Source organism: Peromyscus eremicus, chromosome 8b (genome assembly GCF_949786415.1).
Source record: "Peromyscus eremicus chromosome 8b, PerEre_H2_v1, whole genome shotgun sequence".
Lineage (NCBI taxonomy): Eukaryota > Metazoa > Chordata > Mammalia > Rodentia > Cricetidae > Peromyscus > Peromyscus eremicus.
This window is the reverse complement of record NC_081424.1, coordinates 42,683,790-42,700,233: the sequence shown is the minus strand read 5'-3', so window position 1 is coordinate 42,700,233 and position 16,444 is coordinate 42,683,790. Positions and strand designations below refer to the sequence as shown.

General features: G+C 39.4%; 1 protein-coding gene across 1 annotated transcript in view; it reads right to left on the bottom strand.

The window, feature by feature from the left end:
• Positions 1–16,444, bottom strand: part of Utrn (utrophin) — a 507,673-nt gene that overhangs the window by 283,497 nt on the left and 207,732 nt on the right. Inside the window, exons 38-43 of the mRNA XM_059272738.1 lie at positions 15,148–15,309; positions 14,419–14,556; positions 9,628–9,819; positions 8,494–8,666; positions 5,445–5,595; positions 3,814–3,989 (exon numbers count right to left, since the gene is read on the bottom strand). Of these exons, the coding sequence (XP_059128721.1) occupies positions 3,814–3,989; positions 5,445–5,595; positions 8,494–8,666; positions 9,628–9,819; positions 14,419–14,556; positions 15,148–15,309 (992 nt within the window). The remainder of the gene's footprint in view (positions 1–3,813; positions 3,990–5,444; positions 5,596–8,493; positions 8,667–9,627; positions 9,820–14,418; positions 14,557–15,147; positions 15,310–16,444) is intronic.

Genomic DNA, 16,444 nt, shown 5'->3' with positions numbered 1-16,444 from the left:
GGGATTTTTTTCCCCTTAATTAAATTCAGACACACTGAAAGAAAGTCTTATCGTCTCATCATAAAAAATTAAATGGCAAGCTAATAAGGAATTTTTTAAGTCAGCTATTATTGTATAATGAAGTATTAGTTAAGGAAAAATGAAAATGTCCTTGTGTAAAATAAGAGGGGAAAATGCATAATTTTCTCTGAGTTCTCCATGGAGACAGAAAGACATCCTTTTATATTTTATTCACCTAAGGCAGCAAGTGTTACTCCATTCTACCCAGATGACAGCAAAAAATATAAAAGAGGAGAGTGCTGAGCAGTGGATTCTTCTACAAGTATTAGAGAAATACACACATATATGCTTGGTTGGTTCCTTAATATAAATATAATAGATGCATTATAAAAAGGAGATCAAGGAAAAAATCAGACAGAGTATTCAAGTGTGCAAGTAAAGCAATGGGATGAATATGAAAGCAGAACTCTCTAATTAGATCTTTTTAATGGTGTAAGAATAGCATCGAGGAATACCAGCCATCTGTCAGAAGATGAAAGGATGAACGTATGACCAGAACCCACGTGACAAATAAGACTGTAGACTTAAAAAAATAAAAAGAGTTTGAATGCTATTAAGAGCTTAGTGGCATCATTATTTTTGTTTTGTTTTTTGTTTTGTTTTGTTTTTTCGAGACAGGGTTTCTCTGTGTAGCTTTGCGCCTTTCCTGGAACTCGCTTTGGAGACCAGGCTGGCCTCGAACTCACAGAGATCCGCCTGGCTCTGCCTCCCGAGTGCTGGGATTAAAGGCGTGCGCCACCACCGCCCGGCGGCATCATTATTTTTAAAGCAATTAGATGCTGAATGAAAACTGAGTGCAACACTTCAATGAATTACACTGTGCCATCCCTAATGGGAATCTACATTTCTATGCTACCTTTTATGGTTTTAACCATAAAAAGTATAAAATAATCATACAATAAATATAACATAATTTTAGCTAATATGCATCTAACAGTCATATTGGAAAAGTATAATATTTAATACTATTGTAATATTTTTAAAACCTAATGAAAATTACTTAAAAATTAACTTATTTTAAAAAAGAAGAAAATGCAGCTTCAAGATAAAAAAAATGAAGCAATTAATGATGGTGGTTGATATGAAATGTTATAATGAATGTTATAAAGGTTATAATGAGTAAAATAATATTTAATCTAACAACTTTGGAAGCACCAAAAATACCTATATAGTCCTTTTGTTTTAGAAATATTAAAAATTAAATTTCCAGAGTTTCATAATCGTGACTACTTTCATGTTTTAAAACTAGAATTATAAGACACTAATATTATCAAGTAATTTCAATAAGACCAATTTAAGAAACCTAAAATTTTCACCTGAAAACTAGCTAAATAATGTATACTTATTGTCCCTAAGAATAGAAACAAATTATAAATTCCTGGCTAAACACTGGATAGTAATTGCTTACTAAGAAATAGCACCATAAACTGTAAAACTGCAAATATTTACCTGTAGGCACTCAATACAGAAACAAACTGAACAGTGTGGTAATTCCCAATGACGCTGAACCTCTTGGGGTTCTAAGGTAGCCCCGACACAAACAGGTTATGGAACAGAAATGAAGTTTAATATGAATTTGTGAAAACAAACGCTGCTTCAGTGAAAATACAAGAAGCTAAGAAAGAGATTCATTATTCTTTTCACTTCCCAAGACTGGGTAAAATATGTGTCGTAGCCATCTTGTTAGTTTGGGGAAGGATGATGACCAGACTCCACAGATAACCATTTGAAAGTGTCAAGGGGAATAAAGAAGGAGCATGGCACGTAAGTTCAGAAGCACTTCCCCTTGCAATACCGAGTCCTCCTCTCTGTCTCCTTTCACACGGCCATGGCTGTGGTACTCACACCTCCCACATCTCCCAGTTCTACACCTTTTCTCAAGAAGGTTCGCTCTGAAATGCCCCAAAGGCCCACAAGGCCCAATAGGGCAGTGGTGGAAATTTTACAAAACTTGACGGGAAGTTTTCAGTTCATGAGGGGTGTGACTTGGAAGGAGAATCTGACACAGGAGGCCTCCTTTTCCTTTCTACCTCTTCTCTTTCCCAGCCATAAAGCAAGTCATCTGCTCTAGCAGGTACCCTTGCCATGATGTCCCACAGCAAAGCCAAAGCAATTGGGCTAAACACTCACAGATAGACACCTGTAAAACTGTGACCCCAAATAAAACTTCTCTCTTTATAAGCTAAATTATCTTAGTTATGTGTTATCACAGCAGAAAGCTGACTACCACAAAGGCTCATCCTAGAAAAAATTTATGGAAAATTGTTATAAATGCCTCAAAACTCAGCTTCAGTATCCCTCTTAACACCAAATTCCACAGGCCATCATTCCTGCCTCTGTGGCAATATCCTCATGTCAATGTTTGCTTTAATCACACTATTTTTTTTTCCTTTAAACTTTATCTTCTCAGTCTAAGTTCTTTGTGATATTTGAATCCCCGATGTTAAACACAAGGCTCAGAGAATATTGATGAAATTGATTAAATTAACTGACTATTAGCGATACACAGCAATAACGTGCTGAGAGAGTAAGCTCAATAGAAACTATTATAAGAAATGGATATTTTTAAGTGTTCACCATGAAAAGTTAAGACATAAATATTCTTCAAATACTGTCTCATTTAATCCTCATAAAACTGCCCAACAGCAGAGCTCTCTTTTGTAGAAGGGAAACAGTAATCAGAAGAGTGTGGTGACCAGCACAGCACAGTAACTCTAAGGGTGCAATAGTGGGATGTTCTCTATGCTGTGAATGTGTTGCTCTGATTGGTTAATAAATAAAGTGCTGATTGGCCAGTAGCCAGGCAGGAAGTATAGGTGGGACAAAGAGAGAAGAGAATTCGGGGAAGTGGAAGGCTCAGTAAATTCACTCATGAAGAGACACTGCCAGCCGCTGTCATGAGAAGATGTAAAGTACAGGTAAGCCACGAGCCACGTGGCAACTTATAGATTAATAGAAATGGGTTAATTTCAGATGTAAGATCTAGATAACAAGAAGCCATTAGGCCAAACAATTTAAATAATATAAGCTTCTGTGTGTTTATTTGGGTCCAAATGGCACTCAGAAGCCTGCCATGGCCATACATAAGTAACATAAGCCTCTGAGTGATTATTGTATAAGTGGGCTGTGGGACGGTGGGGGCTTGGTGGGACTCCGAGAGAAACTCTCCAGCTACAGGATGCAATAGTGGCATAAGACCATTGTGTAACCAACAGCTCTCTTACTGGACTTAAGGCCCACTCAGCAAAATGGAAAACATGCCTGGTACTGGAAACCTGGCCAGCTACCCAAGGCTAGTGAAGTCATGGACCTTGGACCGCAACTTACAACCACCACTTAGCTAAATCAGCATAATTCCTAAATCCAATCGAAATAGTTACACTTGTTCCCCCCAGATAAGTGTAATTCTCATCCCTCATCAAAGAAACCTCTCTTTGCAAAAGAAAGAGACCACTGCAGCCTTTCACATGGGTGCCAGGGATCTGAACTAGGGTCTCCAGGCTTGCATGGCAAGCACATTATTGGCTGAGGCATCCCCCTAGCCCCAAAGAAATTTTTATACATAGGACATCTGAACAGAATAGTGAGCTTTTCTAGGCAATCTGAAAATAGTCACAAGGAATATGGACAGTGGAAACTTTAAATGTCACCAATATTTATATCATGGTATTACATCAGATAGAATGTCTTTTACATGAACTCTTCACACACACACACACACCCCTGCTCAAATGTTCAGAACTGAATCATCACCTGGGCTGCCGATCCTTCACCTCAGCCACAAGGGTGCTCCAGCGCTGGTTTAAACTTGCCAACTTATCCTTCAGGAAGCTGGCATCCGAGGGGCGAAGTCTCTGCACGATGCCCTCCCCAGTTTGGTTTACAGCTATCATGCTGGGCTGGTGGCTGCTGATGCCCTCTTCCAGTTCCTATGACAGATTACACACTGTGAATTTCCACCACTTCATCAAATTGTTCAGATACCTTAAGTCCTCCCAATATTGCAGCATCAATCTAAGAGCTACAGAAACAAATTCCTGGGAGGGCTTTCCAGGTTTGTGAAAACACGTTTTCAAACAAATTAATTACATTTTCAGGGACACGTGGAAATGACAACTATCTGGAAATTGAACCTATCCTTATGAAAGTCATCAGGCAAAATATACTGACATAGGACACGTTAATAACAAGAAACAAATATCAGCGGTTTATATGCAAACAGGGTCATCAATCACAATTGATTAAAGTAAACTGCCTATCTTCTTCCAAACAAGTATGTAGAAGCATCTTATAACACACGCATGCATGCACGCATGCACAAATATTTGGCCAATACAATTTTTACGTCTAGCTATCTATAAACAATCTTCATTGTGCATTTTATTGAGATGTTGCTTCAGTCTGAAAAAGTTTTACAGTAACAGATTAAAGGGCTGCTTTAAAGTCTAAATATTTACCTGTAACTCAAAATTTCACAAGCATGCACACCATGTTGACAAGCGGGGTTGGGGGGCACTGCTTTTGACTCTCCATGAACTGTCTACAGAAAATACACTTTGAAGATGTAGTAAAACAAGAAAGGCCTCTGGCAATGGAAGATTACGCTTGTGCTTGCTCCATTACTCTCTTTAAGGATCTATTGTGTTGGCAGAGCTGACTTTGGTGTTACACTACATATTTGCAAGGCTGAGCCCTACAAGAGGCTTGCCCTGTCCATCAAGGATAGTATACTTTCATAACAATTATCAATGACACACATTCGCACAAAAAAATGGGATGTCTAAGTGTTTAGGAGCAGAAAGCACAGGTGAGTATGCATACAGTTTTCTGTCATTGATATAGTCTTTTTGTTGTTGTTGTTTTGGGTTTTTTGTTTGTTTGTTTGTTTTTTTCAAGACATGGTTTCTCTGTGTAGTTTTGGTGCCTGTCCTGGATCTCACTCTGTAGACTAGGCTGGCTGTGAACTCACAGAGATTCACCTGGCTGCACCTACTGAGTGCTGGGATTAAAGGCGTAACACCACCGCCCCGCTGATATAGTCTTAGATACAAATTTTTGTGTTACTCTGAATATAAAATTTCCAGAAATGTCTTTTAAAATACTCTAAAAGACATCTGTTTCTAAAATAAGCTACTGTAGAGTACCTTTTTTTCTTTTAACTTCTTGAAAATCCTGATTATAAATTGGGTGGTGAGCAAAGTTTCTTAGAATTTTTAAACTGGAAACTAGATAACAGAACAAACCTAACAGTGATAAAAATTACAGCGATACACATACATGTGGGAAAAAAAATCAATAGATTTGGTTCCAACCTCTGCAACACCTCTTAGCAACAACATCTAAACAAGCATCCAAACATCCCTCCTGGGATGGGAAGAGCTCACCAGCTGGTGTGTCCTAGCTTTCTCCAGGTCCAGACCGCCATCTGGAGCACAGGTGTCTCCCAGCAGGTCTTCAGCTTCAGATATCCACTGCGTGAGGTCATTGAGGTCATGGTGGAATCGCCGCCACTCCTCCATCGCCCTGGCAAAAGACCTGGGGCACAAGAAACAGAATCAGAGGAGCTTCCCAGCTTTGGAAACAATAATAATAATAATAATAATAATAATAATAATAATAATAATATGTCAGTCAATCACATCTAATTTAAACTGAGTGAAATCACAGCTTCTGGCTCTACAAAACTCATTGTCAAGGTAGGTTGTGTTTAGTAATTCCCTTCTGAGAAATGAGCCTTGTGCCAACTGCAAAACAGTGTGTGAACTCCACCCCAGCCCTTTCTCTGCCTCCCCCCTGCCCACGCTCTCTGCTTTTTAAAGATTTTTTCCTTCTCTGACTTATACATTCAATTGATTGTAGGCATGTTAATCCACCTGAATTTATACCCTTACCATATAAGTACCATGGAACATAAAAACATTATTAATTATTCTATTCTCTTAGAAAGCATGAGGTTTTACTGATAAAAAAGGCTTCACTTCAAGTTAGAACAAAGGCCAAGAATATAATAATTATTCTAGAACATTTAAGGAAAATTTTACTAAACTAGCTGAAGAAATTTACAAATTAAAAATGAAAATATGGTATTTACCTAAAGTTGATGGCACAGCAAAGCATAATTGGCAGAACTAAACTAATATAAAATAACATGTTTTAAATTGTGACATTATTACCAACAATAAAAGCAATGAAAAGTTATTGGGGGAAAACTGGTCATTTGTTTAAGAAAAATGAGGCAAAATAGAGCCAGTCAGCGTTTAACTGTGAGTGCACAAAAAGTTGTCTAAGGAGGCTGGGTGGTGGTTTTACACACCTTTAATCTCAGCACTTGGGAGGCAGAGGCAGGCAGATCTCTGTGAGTTCAAGGCCAGCCTGGTCTACAGAACGAGTTCCAGGATAGCCAGGAGTCTTACACAGAGAAACCTTGTCTTGAAACACCAAAAACCAAAACCCAAACAAAAAAAAGCTGTCTAAGGATCATTTGAAAAGTAAAGGTGTGTGGACAGTAATCATGATACTGAAGTTGGAGTCTATAATAACTGAGCTGGGCCTTAATATATGATATAGACCCAACGCAAATTCTGATAGATCATTAAACAGAAATTTCAAATCAAGCAACTAAGTGTGTTTTCAAAACACATACTATTGCTTACTCACACAGAGAAAATGTAAGGAAAGGATACATAAGTTTTGTTAATTTTATGCAATCACAAAAGAAACAACTGTAAGATATGATTTTATAAAACTAAATTTGTTGTATGTCAAAGGATACATGTGACTTTAAGTGACATGCAAAAGGCTGTGAATATTCACACAATAAACAAAAACTATAAATAATATCTTTAAGGAAGCAAAACATTTTGAAACAATAAGTAGCAATCCCTTGGTTTAAAAGATGAGCCACACTGGTGTGCAGAATCTTCACATCCCACTGACGACGAAGTGGAAATAAGACAGTGAACTAACCTACCACTGTAATATCGGTGAGATCGCCCTATCAATGGTAGCCAGAGTTCTAAAGCAAGGGCGTGTTTATAAATCCCACTGGCAAGGTACAGTAGCCAGTTCATGTTATAACACAGAAAGAGTTTCAACATTCTTTTAATTGGCTTCATCTAATAACCAAGTGTTGAGATTGAATGTGAAATGTTGGCCATAGGCTCATGCATTTGGATACATGGTCACCAGCTGGGGGTGCTGTCTGGGATATGCAGAACTTTTAAAGGACAGAGCCTCACTAGAGGAAGGGCATCACTCGGAGGGGTTTTGAGGTTTTACTTCACTCCACTTTCCGTTCTCTCTCTACTTCCTGATTGCTGATGTAATGAAACCAGACAGCCTCCTTCTCCTGAAGCCATGGCTGGCCTGTCATGTGACCTGCATCCCCTGAAACCGTAAGTCAGGCCAGCCTTCCTTCTTTAAGGTGCTTTGATCAGGTATTTGTGTCAGCAATGAGGAAAGTAACTACCATCCCAGTTCTAACAAAAAATATGTACAGGGGTGTACATAAGGATGTTCCCTAGCTACACAAAGAGACTATTTTAAAAATCTACATAGCAACAAAGCTCATTAAGTTCTATTTCTTCACATGAATTGTAGAACTAAAATTTTTTAACAATATGATGCCTTGTTTTTGTGTCTGAATTATTTCCAATGTATTCCTCTGGGATAACCTCTCTGTTGCATGGTATTTTTTATTTGACTATTTATTTCACACTGTATTTCCATTTCAACACTCTCCCAGCTACTGGGAAAAAATCTGACCCATTTCTCTTTACTCCCATTTCACAGGTTCAAAGTCTAGTAACAGAAAAGCTCCAAAACATTCTATTAACCAGAAGCTTATAAAGAAGACGGAAAGAAAGAAAAACTTTGTGTGATATACGGATTCCAATTATCTGAACCTGCCTCTGCTCTTCATTCACATTAATTATGGAATGTAGGAGAAAGGAACATTAATAAAATCCTTTTTAATTAAAAAAAGAGAGATAAAAACTATCTTTATACTAAAAACTAAAAATATTCCCATACTATTAAGATATTATGTTGTAAATGGTAGTGGCCTATGGTCACATTTCTCTTTAAGGAATGGGGTTCATCTCTATTTATTAAGCAAGTCATATTTTAAAAGATGTGGAAAATGGTTTTCATGATCATAATGCACAAATGTACTGTTTCAGTGACCCATGCACTTGTACTCATATTACTTTTTTTTTAATATTTATTATGTATACAGTTTTCTGCCTACATGTGTCCCTGCAGACCAGAAGAGGGCACCATATCTCATTACAGGTGATTGTGAGCCATGATATGGATGCTGGGAATTGAACTCAGAACCTCAGGAAGAACAGTCAGTGCTCGTAACCGCTGAGCCATCTCTCCAGCCCGTACTCACGTTACTTAAAGTTAAATAGTCATTTAATTCACACATACCCTTTGCGGTCACTGTACATTCTATTCACTCTGTCCCATTTCGCGTTCAGCTGAGTAAGCATGTCCCTGATCTGCAGGGCTTCAGGACCAGAGGCTTCCAGGATGACATCTGGCTGCTTCTCGTGAACAACTGCAATCTGCTCTCCAAGTCTGTCCAGCTGATCTTTGATACTCTGCAAACATATCATCATACAAAAGCAGAATCGAGTAAAGTAACAAAAACAACAGAATCACAGATAAAGGTTTACAGGTACAACACTCATTTAAAATAACAGTGAGGCTAACTACTGTTGCAACGGGGGAATTTTCTATATATAAATCTATATTCTCCAAAATGTGAGAAATGCCACCATCACAATGGTGGAAGGGAAATGCCCTCCCAGATGTTCTGACTGGCTTCCAGGCAGGATGTAGGAAAGACTTTAGTAATATTCTATGAAGGTAAGGAAAGGCTTAGATCTGGAATTAGAGTTTTAAACGCCTAATCACAGTAGCTTAAATGAGAAAATGAGTTATCAAATTCATCAAGCATGTCAGTTCTATCAGAGATTTTATTATGACTTTATATAGAAGTACAATCAAATATAAGGGAATGAAACTTTCAAAGACCTGAAAACTTTAACTTGCAATCAATATACAATTCCACACCCAGGCAAGCAGCCAATCTTAAATCAATACGGATGACCTGACACCATTTGGCACAAGTGACAATCGGGTTTGTATCTGATTAAAATTTAAATTGGAAAAAGTTGTTATATCCCACCAGTACATACAGTAAGGCTTCACTACTTATACACATTATCACTAACTTGAAACAGTCAAGGACTTCAGCCATCTTAAATCCAACAGCAGCTTCCGTCTGAGTATGGTGGTTCATGCCTGTAACCCCAGCTCCCAACAGGCAAAGAGAGGAGGGATGTGAGCATCAAATTAGCCTGGGCTATCCCAAGGAGGCCCTGTCTTTAAAAATCAAGAGGGGACAGGAAGGAGGGAGAGAGGAAGGAAGAGAGGGAGGGAGGGAAGGGAGAGGGAGGGAGGGAGGGAGGGAAGGAGGGAGGGAGGGAGGGAAGCCTTGCATTTTTTCTGTACTTTTTCTATTAACCATGGGTACTGCAACTCAGCACTAACTTTTACCTTTAGAGAGTCCTCCTGGAAAGAGAAGTCTTCATAGACAGTGGTGCTCAGCTCAGGAATATTAAGTGATAATTCAATGTCATCCAGAGTGAGTAAAATTTTATTAATTTCAACCAGATAATCCGCAGGGAGGGCCGATGATGCAATTCCAGAAGACAGTGGAATTGTTTTCCTCTGCTGGATAGGGATTGTCTGTGAAAAAAAAAATCAAAGAAATAATGCAGGCATCTTAAAACCTCCCCAGGAAAGTAGTAGCAAACTGGGAGGGTGGGGGTGGAGATTACAGGACTGTTGTATGGAAGCATTCAAGAATGTAAGAATGTCAACCCAAGTATCAAGAAATAAGGTGACTATGATCCAAATTATGTACATGCATAAAAATGTCATAATGAAACCATTATCATATAAAACTAGTTACTGCTAATAAAGACATTATAAAATATAATTTTTCATATTTTAACTGTTATTGCTACAGAAGTTCAACAAACTCTATTTTAGCTTCTATTTGCCATCTGCTGCCACACTCGTAGATAAGTCAACGTCAACCCATGGTATCTACGTCTATCTAACAAGCAGGAAGAACAACTACTTCTCTGAGTCGTGAAGAAAACGATTACGTTGTCCATCGTAAGTTCTCCAGGAAATAAACTATTTTGAGATCATTATTACATCCTTCTTCTACAATATCACAATTAGATTAAATACTTGTAGACCACACTACTCAAAACTAAAGCCAAACATGTTTCCCAAGCATACTCAATGGACACAGTGGCACACGCCTATATGTCTCATTCCCTGTGAGGCTGAGAAGAGGGGAGCCCTTGGTTCAAAGCCAGTAAGCACAACATAATGAGACTGGGTTTCAGTGACTGGTGTATTAATTAATTAATCAACACAAGAAATGCCATGAGGGTTTTGATTGAAATGATATCGATGTAACTTTGAGACAGCATTGCTGAGCACAGACACCTGATGGAGGTAGGCTAAAGCATCCTCCAGTGCTGGACTCAGGCCTCCTCTGCTATGCTATAAAAATTCTGCATCTTCCACTCAGAATACAGCACTGTCTGAGATGGGCTGCTTGCTCCTCTTTACTCCTTGATAGCCACAGTTCAACAAAGGTTGTCAACTGCTTTCTTTTTTTGTTTTGTTTTTTGAGATAGGGTTTCTCTGTGTAGCCCTTGCTGTCCTGGAACTCACTCGTGGACCAGGCTGGCCTTGAACTCAGATCTGCCTGTCTCTGCCTCCCAAGATTGTCAATATACTACTTTCAAATGGCCAGTGTTGGCTGCTGATGAGTTCAAGTAGCTTCCCTGATACATTATTTTTTCTTTTGAGAGAGGGTCTCATGGACACCAGGCTAGTCTCCATTCTCTATATAGCCAAGGATAACCCTGAATCTCTGATCCACCTCCTAAGTGCTAATGCCACTAATATGTGCCATCACACCCACTGTACATTGTGCTGAGGCTTGAACCTAGGACTTCATTCACACAGGCAAGCACTCTGCCTACTGAGGCACATCCCCAGCCAAAGCTTTCACTCCTATGCTTTATTTTCAGAAGAGAATATTCTTCTGTGAATTTCATGATAATAGTAACAATAACAAGTGCATGTTTCTTCACTGAAGGATTATAATAATTTTCAAGATCTCTAAGTGAAATGAAAACTCCAGGCTGCAAATCAGAGAAGCAGTAGCATGCTGTTGAACTTAAAGATCTGTGTGCTCTGCCCTCTCGAATCCAATTACCCTCCGTTCTCATCATTCCTAGAGAGCCATGTTTGAAGCAAGCTTACAGCTTTCCTGACTCTATCAACAGAACGAGTTAAAATTGTTCCTAATAATGATTTTATTATCTTAATGATCTATGTTTATATCTTATTCTGGAGGCATTTCTAGGTATGCACTCATACATTTAAGAAAGAAAATTCTATGTTCTAGCAAATATAAAAAAGAATGTCGAAATAATTAATACCTCAAGCTTGGAGTCACTTCTAAATAAAAAGATGCTAAATATTTTATAAATACTAAATATACTTGTAAAGCCTTTTTAGATTTCATTTAAAAGAGGCCAACCTAGCAGGGGTGAGGTCCCAAAATTAGGCTCGCGCATCCCTTTTCTCATCTTTAAGGATATAGAAAGCAATCCAATGAATGTATTTGCACATTGAGAACTTACGGACATCCTCCTGCTGCAACTTTCTGGCCATTAACCAGATCTGTTTCTCAAAGACCAATAGCAGCTGAAAGTCCACAAGGGCTTGATTTTGGGTGGAGGGCTTTTATCTCTGTAGTACTTTTCCTCATTTCACATCACTGGATCTTACCATTCAAAACCACTGAAACACTTCCGCACCTCACTAACAAGTGGCAAGGCCAGGGCTCCTGAGCTGCTTCCTGGGTCACGTGACAGGCTATTATTCTGCAAGGCCACAGTGACCTGAGACTTTATAGTAAGCTGGGCAGATCAATAACAGCATTCTAAAGATCCAGATTTAAGCAAACAAGCAAAAAAGAATTCACATTCCTCAAGACAATCTCATCTACTACTCAGCTTAGGGTTTTTCTGTCGCTTTCTACTCTTTGCAGAAGCTCGGCAGTTCAAAATGTGCTTTCTACTTCCCAAATAGATTTTTCTCCCCGGGTGATCAATCAAAATGCCCTATGCCCAAAAAAAAAAAAAATGTCCTCAAGATCTGACCTAGACTTTATTTCTGGGTAATTTTATTTTTAAAACAGTAGAAGGGGAGAGGACTGTTTAAGGAAGAGATGAAGAGGACTAGGGGGCAGGGAAGACTAGGAAGACAACTCAGTGGAAGTTTGACTCTTTACCCCACATGTGCCTGTAACCCGTGGTGGGGAGAGGAGACAGGAGGATGCCAGGAGCTCACTGGCCAGTCTGCCCAGATGAAACTTTGAACTTCAGATTCAGTGAGGCTCTGTCCCAAAAATAAAAAATAAAAAAATAAAAACAATATAGGAAACTATCTAGTGCTCTCCTCAGGCATCTGCATGCCTCTGCTTTGGCCTCTGCCTCTGCATGCACACTCCCATGCATAGACCACACACCACAGCCACACGCAGGCTGCTACGGTACAGAAATACAATGCCACATGCAGAATACTGAAATGAGATGATGTTCCATGGGGTGGCTCACATCCCACAACACAGTCCACATAGATCAGAGTTTAACTGAATATCTATGAAGTCTTCTACTTTCTTGTTATTGACCCATTAAGGCAGAAAAAAAAAACTGAAATGGAGCAGAACTACTATTCATCAACTCTCTGAACGAAAGGCAAAAACAAGTTTTAAAAATCCCAAAAGAAAACTACAGTCATCTGTGGCTATACATATGTTAAAATAACTAAAAGACAAAACCCAACAAAATAATATTATAACACAGGGTAATATTTGTATTTTAGAAAGTGTTCATCTATTTCCTATTGTTATATAACTCAAATTTTTCAGTGTGTGTGTGCGCACGCGTGTGTGTGTGTGTGTGTGTGTGTGTGTGTGTGTGTGTGCACGCGCTTGTGCAGGTATACATGTGGAGGTGCACATATGTCATGGACAGGTGTGGAAGTCAAAGTACCACATTCAGATCAGTCCTCTCATTCCACCATGGCTTTCAGGAATCGCCTTCACATTGTCAGGACTGCATAGCCAGCATCTCTAACAGCTGAATCATCTCACTGACCCCATCTATAATTTCTTTATGTATATGTCTCTGTGTGTGGTGTGCGTGTGTGTGTGTGTGTGTGTGAGTGCACCTATGTATGCATGCATGTAGAAGCCCAAGGCTGCATTGGTCAGAAGTCTTTCTCTATCATGGCCGACCTTGCCCACGGAGGCAGAGTGTCTTATTTGAACCCAGCACTGACTGACATGACTCGCTTAGCTAACCGGCTTGCCCAGACAGTTGTCCACAGTCTGCAGCCCAGTGGTTGTGGTTCCTGCTTCACGTGGTGTGATAAACAAGAAAATGGTCGAGAAGGGGACTGAAGTCTCTTCCTTCCAGACAGATGGGATAGTTTGTAAGCGGACTAAGAAAGGAAACACGCTGAAGTTCGAAGTGGACGGCAACTCCATTTTGGATCACATGACAAGGCCCATGCAGACAGAGGCAGCCAATAGGCAGCAAGCCAAGGCACAGGAATCCACCCAGATTCCAAAGTGATCAAATAAAATTGATTCCTGAAAGAACAGAGCCCCGGGGAGCATCACTTAAAACCACTCAGAAGATAATCAGGTAAGACAGTGAGCAGCGAATCCTACTCCAGAAAATATGACATACTACCCCAGGTTCAGGAATTCAGATATTTAAAAACTTAAAATATTGATATCATGGCCAATGCTCCCAAAAAGAAAACAAAGTAGGAAATCACTTCTGAAGGGAATGGAGACCTTCCAGTTTTCATACATGATCATAAATCCAAAAGGGATGACCAACAATAAGGTTTTAGATTTCTATTTCTTTGAGTAGTGCCCTATCTAAAAATAGAAACATATCTAGTAAACACATTAGAAAGGAGGGGACTGCTGGGCTTAGATGTAGCTCAGTGGTACAGAGACTGCCTGGCTAGCATATGCAAAGCACAGAGTTCAATCCCCAACTCTGGAAGAAAAAAAAAAAAAAAGTACATAATTAAAGTTAAAAAGAAAGTGGAAGAAATCACATAATTTCCTAACGGGCTTGCTTGAAAGTGTCTTTTAACTATTCTACCGCTGGCCTGGATGGCACAGATGGGGTCAATTATTTCTTTGCTGCAGAGACCATCCCATCATACCTTCATTTTGTTGTAACGTGTATGCAGAAGTAACAACTGCAAACGGATCTTCTCTTTTTTACTGTCCTCCATCGGTTCATGTAACAAGTGTTCCCCTCTTCGGAGAACGTCCTCAATCTGGGTTCTCTCCTCATCCATCTGAACGTTTAAAGAAAAAAGAAAATGTACTCAAGACAAAAGTGCACAGACAGACTTCATACTCTCCAGTGCTCAGTGTGAGAACTAAGCTGTGAGAAAAAGCACATATCAGCCTGGATGATCCAACTGCTTGGGATTTTCTTCAAATCCTTTATATTTGAAAATAAAATATCCCAAGCCAGTTTATCACACCTTAGCTAATGATTACTTTTAGTCAGAAAGTATGGGGTGTATATGAGTCACTGGGATTCTTTTATCATCATCATCATCATCACCATCATTTTGTTTGTTTGAGAGTAAGAGTTCATGAAGTCCAGGCTAGCCTCATACTTGCTACAAAGCTAAAGAAGACCTTGAATTCCCATTCCTCCCGAATCTACCTCCCAAGGGCTGGGATTAGAGGAGTGTGCCACCACGCCGGGTTGTATGTGAACTTCAAGCGTTATAAGAGTCACTTGACAGCTTTGACAATGACCCTCATAAATCACATCTGGATTTCTTCAGTTACATGTATCAGGTCAAGCAAGTAAATCCACATTGTTAAAAGAGAAAAGGGAAAAAAAAAAAGAGTAGGGTTTGAAAACAGCCCACCTTTTCCTCATCGTTACTGGAGTCCAAGTGTTTGTCCACAACTTTCAACATGTTTTCTATGTCATTTTCTAATCTTTCCAAGTCAGAGAAAGACCTGGCACCTTCAACAGTTCCAGCAGGAACAAAGCATTGGTAGGATGAAGGATCCTGGCCAATCAGCATCTAGGAAGGAAAAGAGGCCAATGGAGTGAACTGTTGACTTGCTTTTCCAAACTCATCCTGAAAGCGGGGGGTGGGGGGTGAGGGGAGGTGTTTGGGGGGGTTGGGGGGGGAAACAGTAGGAACCAGCACTTATTTGACATGACTTTAATGCCATTCATCATAGAAGAAGGATTTTTGGCAATCTGGGCTTCTTAGAATTACTCATTTTTCAACCTTGGGCCAGGGATATGAGGTGTGAGTTGACTATGGGTTGACTGTGGTTGCTTGGATTACAGTACGGCAGATGCCAAGGTGAACAGCCTACAGGAAACAGGGCCATGATCCAAGCTATCCCTGCCACAGGCATGAAAGGAATGACGGTCTGTCCTCACTCAGTGCAAGGACACCCTAGAGAATGCCTCCCTTACATGTTCACCAGAAGAATTCCCTTTGATATTTTGATACTCAAACTTCCAAGAAGATTAATATTTCCAAATGCCACATTTTCAAGTCTATACAGAAAAACTTCATATTCAGGAAAATGAAAGTTAGAATAGCAATTTTAATAAAAATAAATGAAGAAAAGTAATATCCAGGGACGGGCAAGTATGAGGAAAGCAACACTCTCATATCCTGAGTACAGAGGCTCAAACTGCAGACCTTCTATCAGCCCATGCTGAAAGCCTTGGGAACAGCCCTTGTACAACTTCTGCAGTTCAATGAATTCTAAACTCTGATGCCAGCAGATAAAAATAAGATAACTAACGAACACAACATTCCCAAGGGCCCACAATACTCATAAGATTAACTTAAGGAATTATAACAGACCATAGATTGTTACCATGAAAATCCATTTCAAGGGAGCATGTACAAAATGCTATAAAAATTTTATATGTTAGCATCATGTACCTACCAATGAGTAAAAATAGTTATGCAACAGAAATTGTTTGTAAAGGTCAGTTGGGGGACAATGCTAACTTTCTTTCTCTGTTCCTTCTCTTACCCTACTCCTCTGCAATTGTTCCTAATGTCAAAAAAATATTCCCATGAATCTATTAAAAAAATCAAATGGACTCCAGTTCAGACAGTGAGGAGGAAGGCCAAGAATAAAGGATATAAAAGCTAAAGCAGGGTCTTGCTGTGTTGTTTTAAGTTG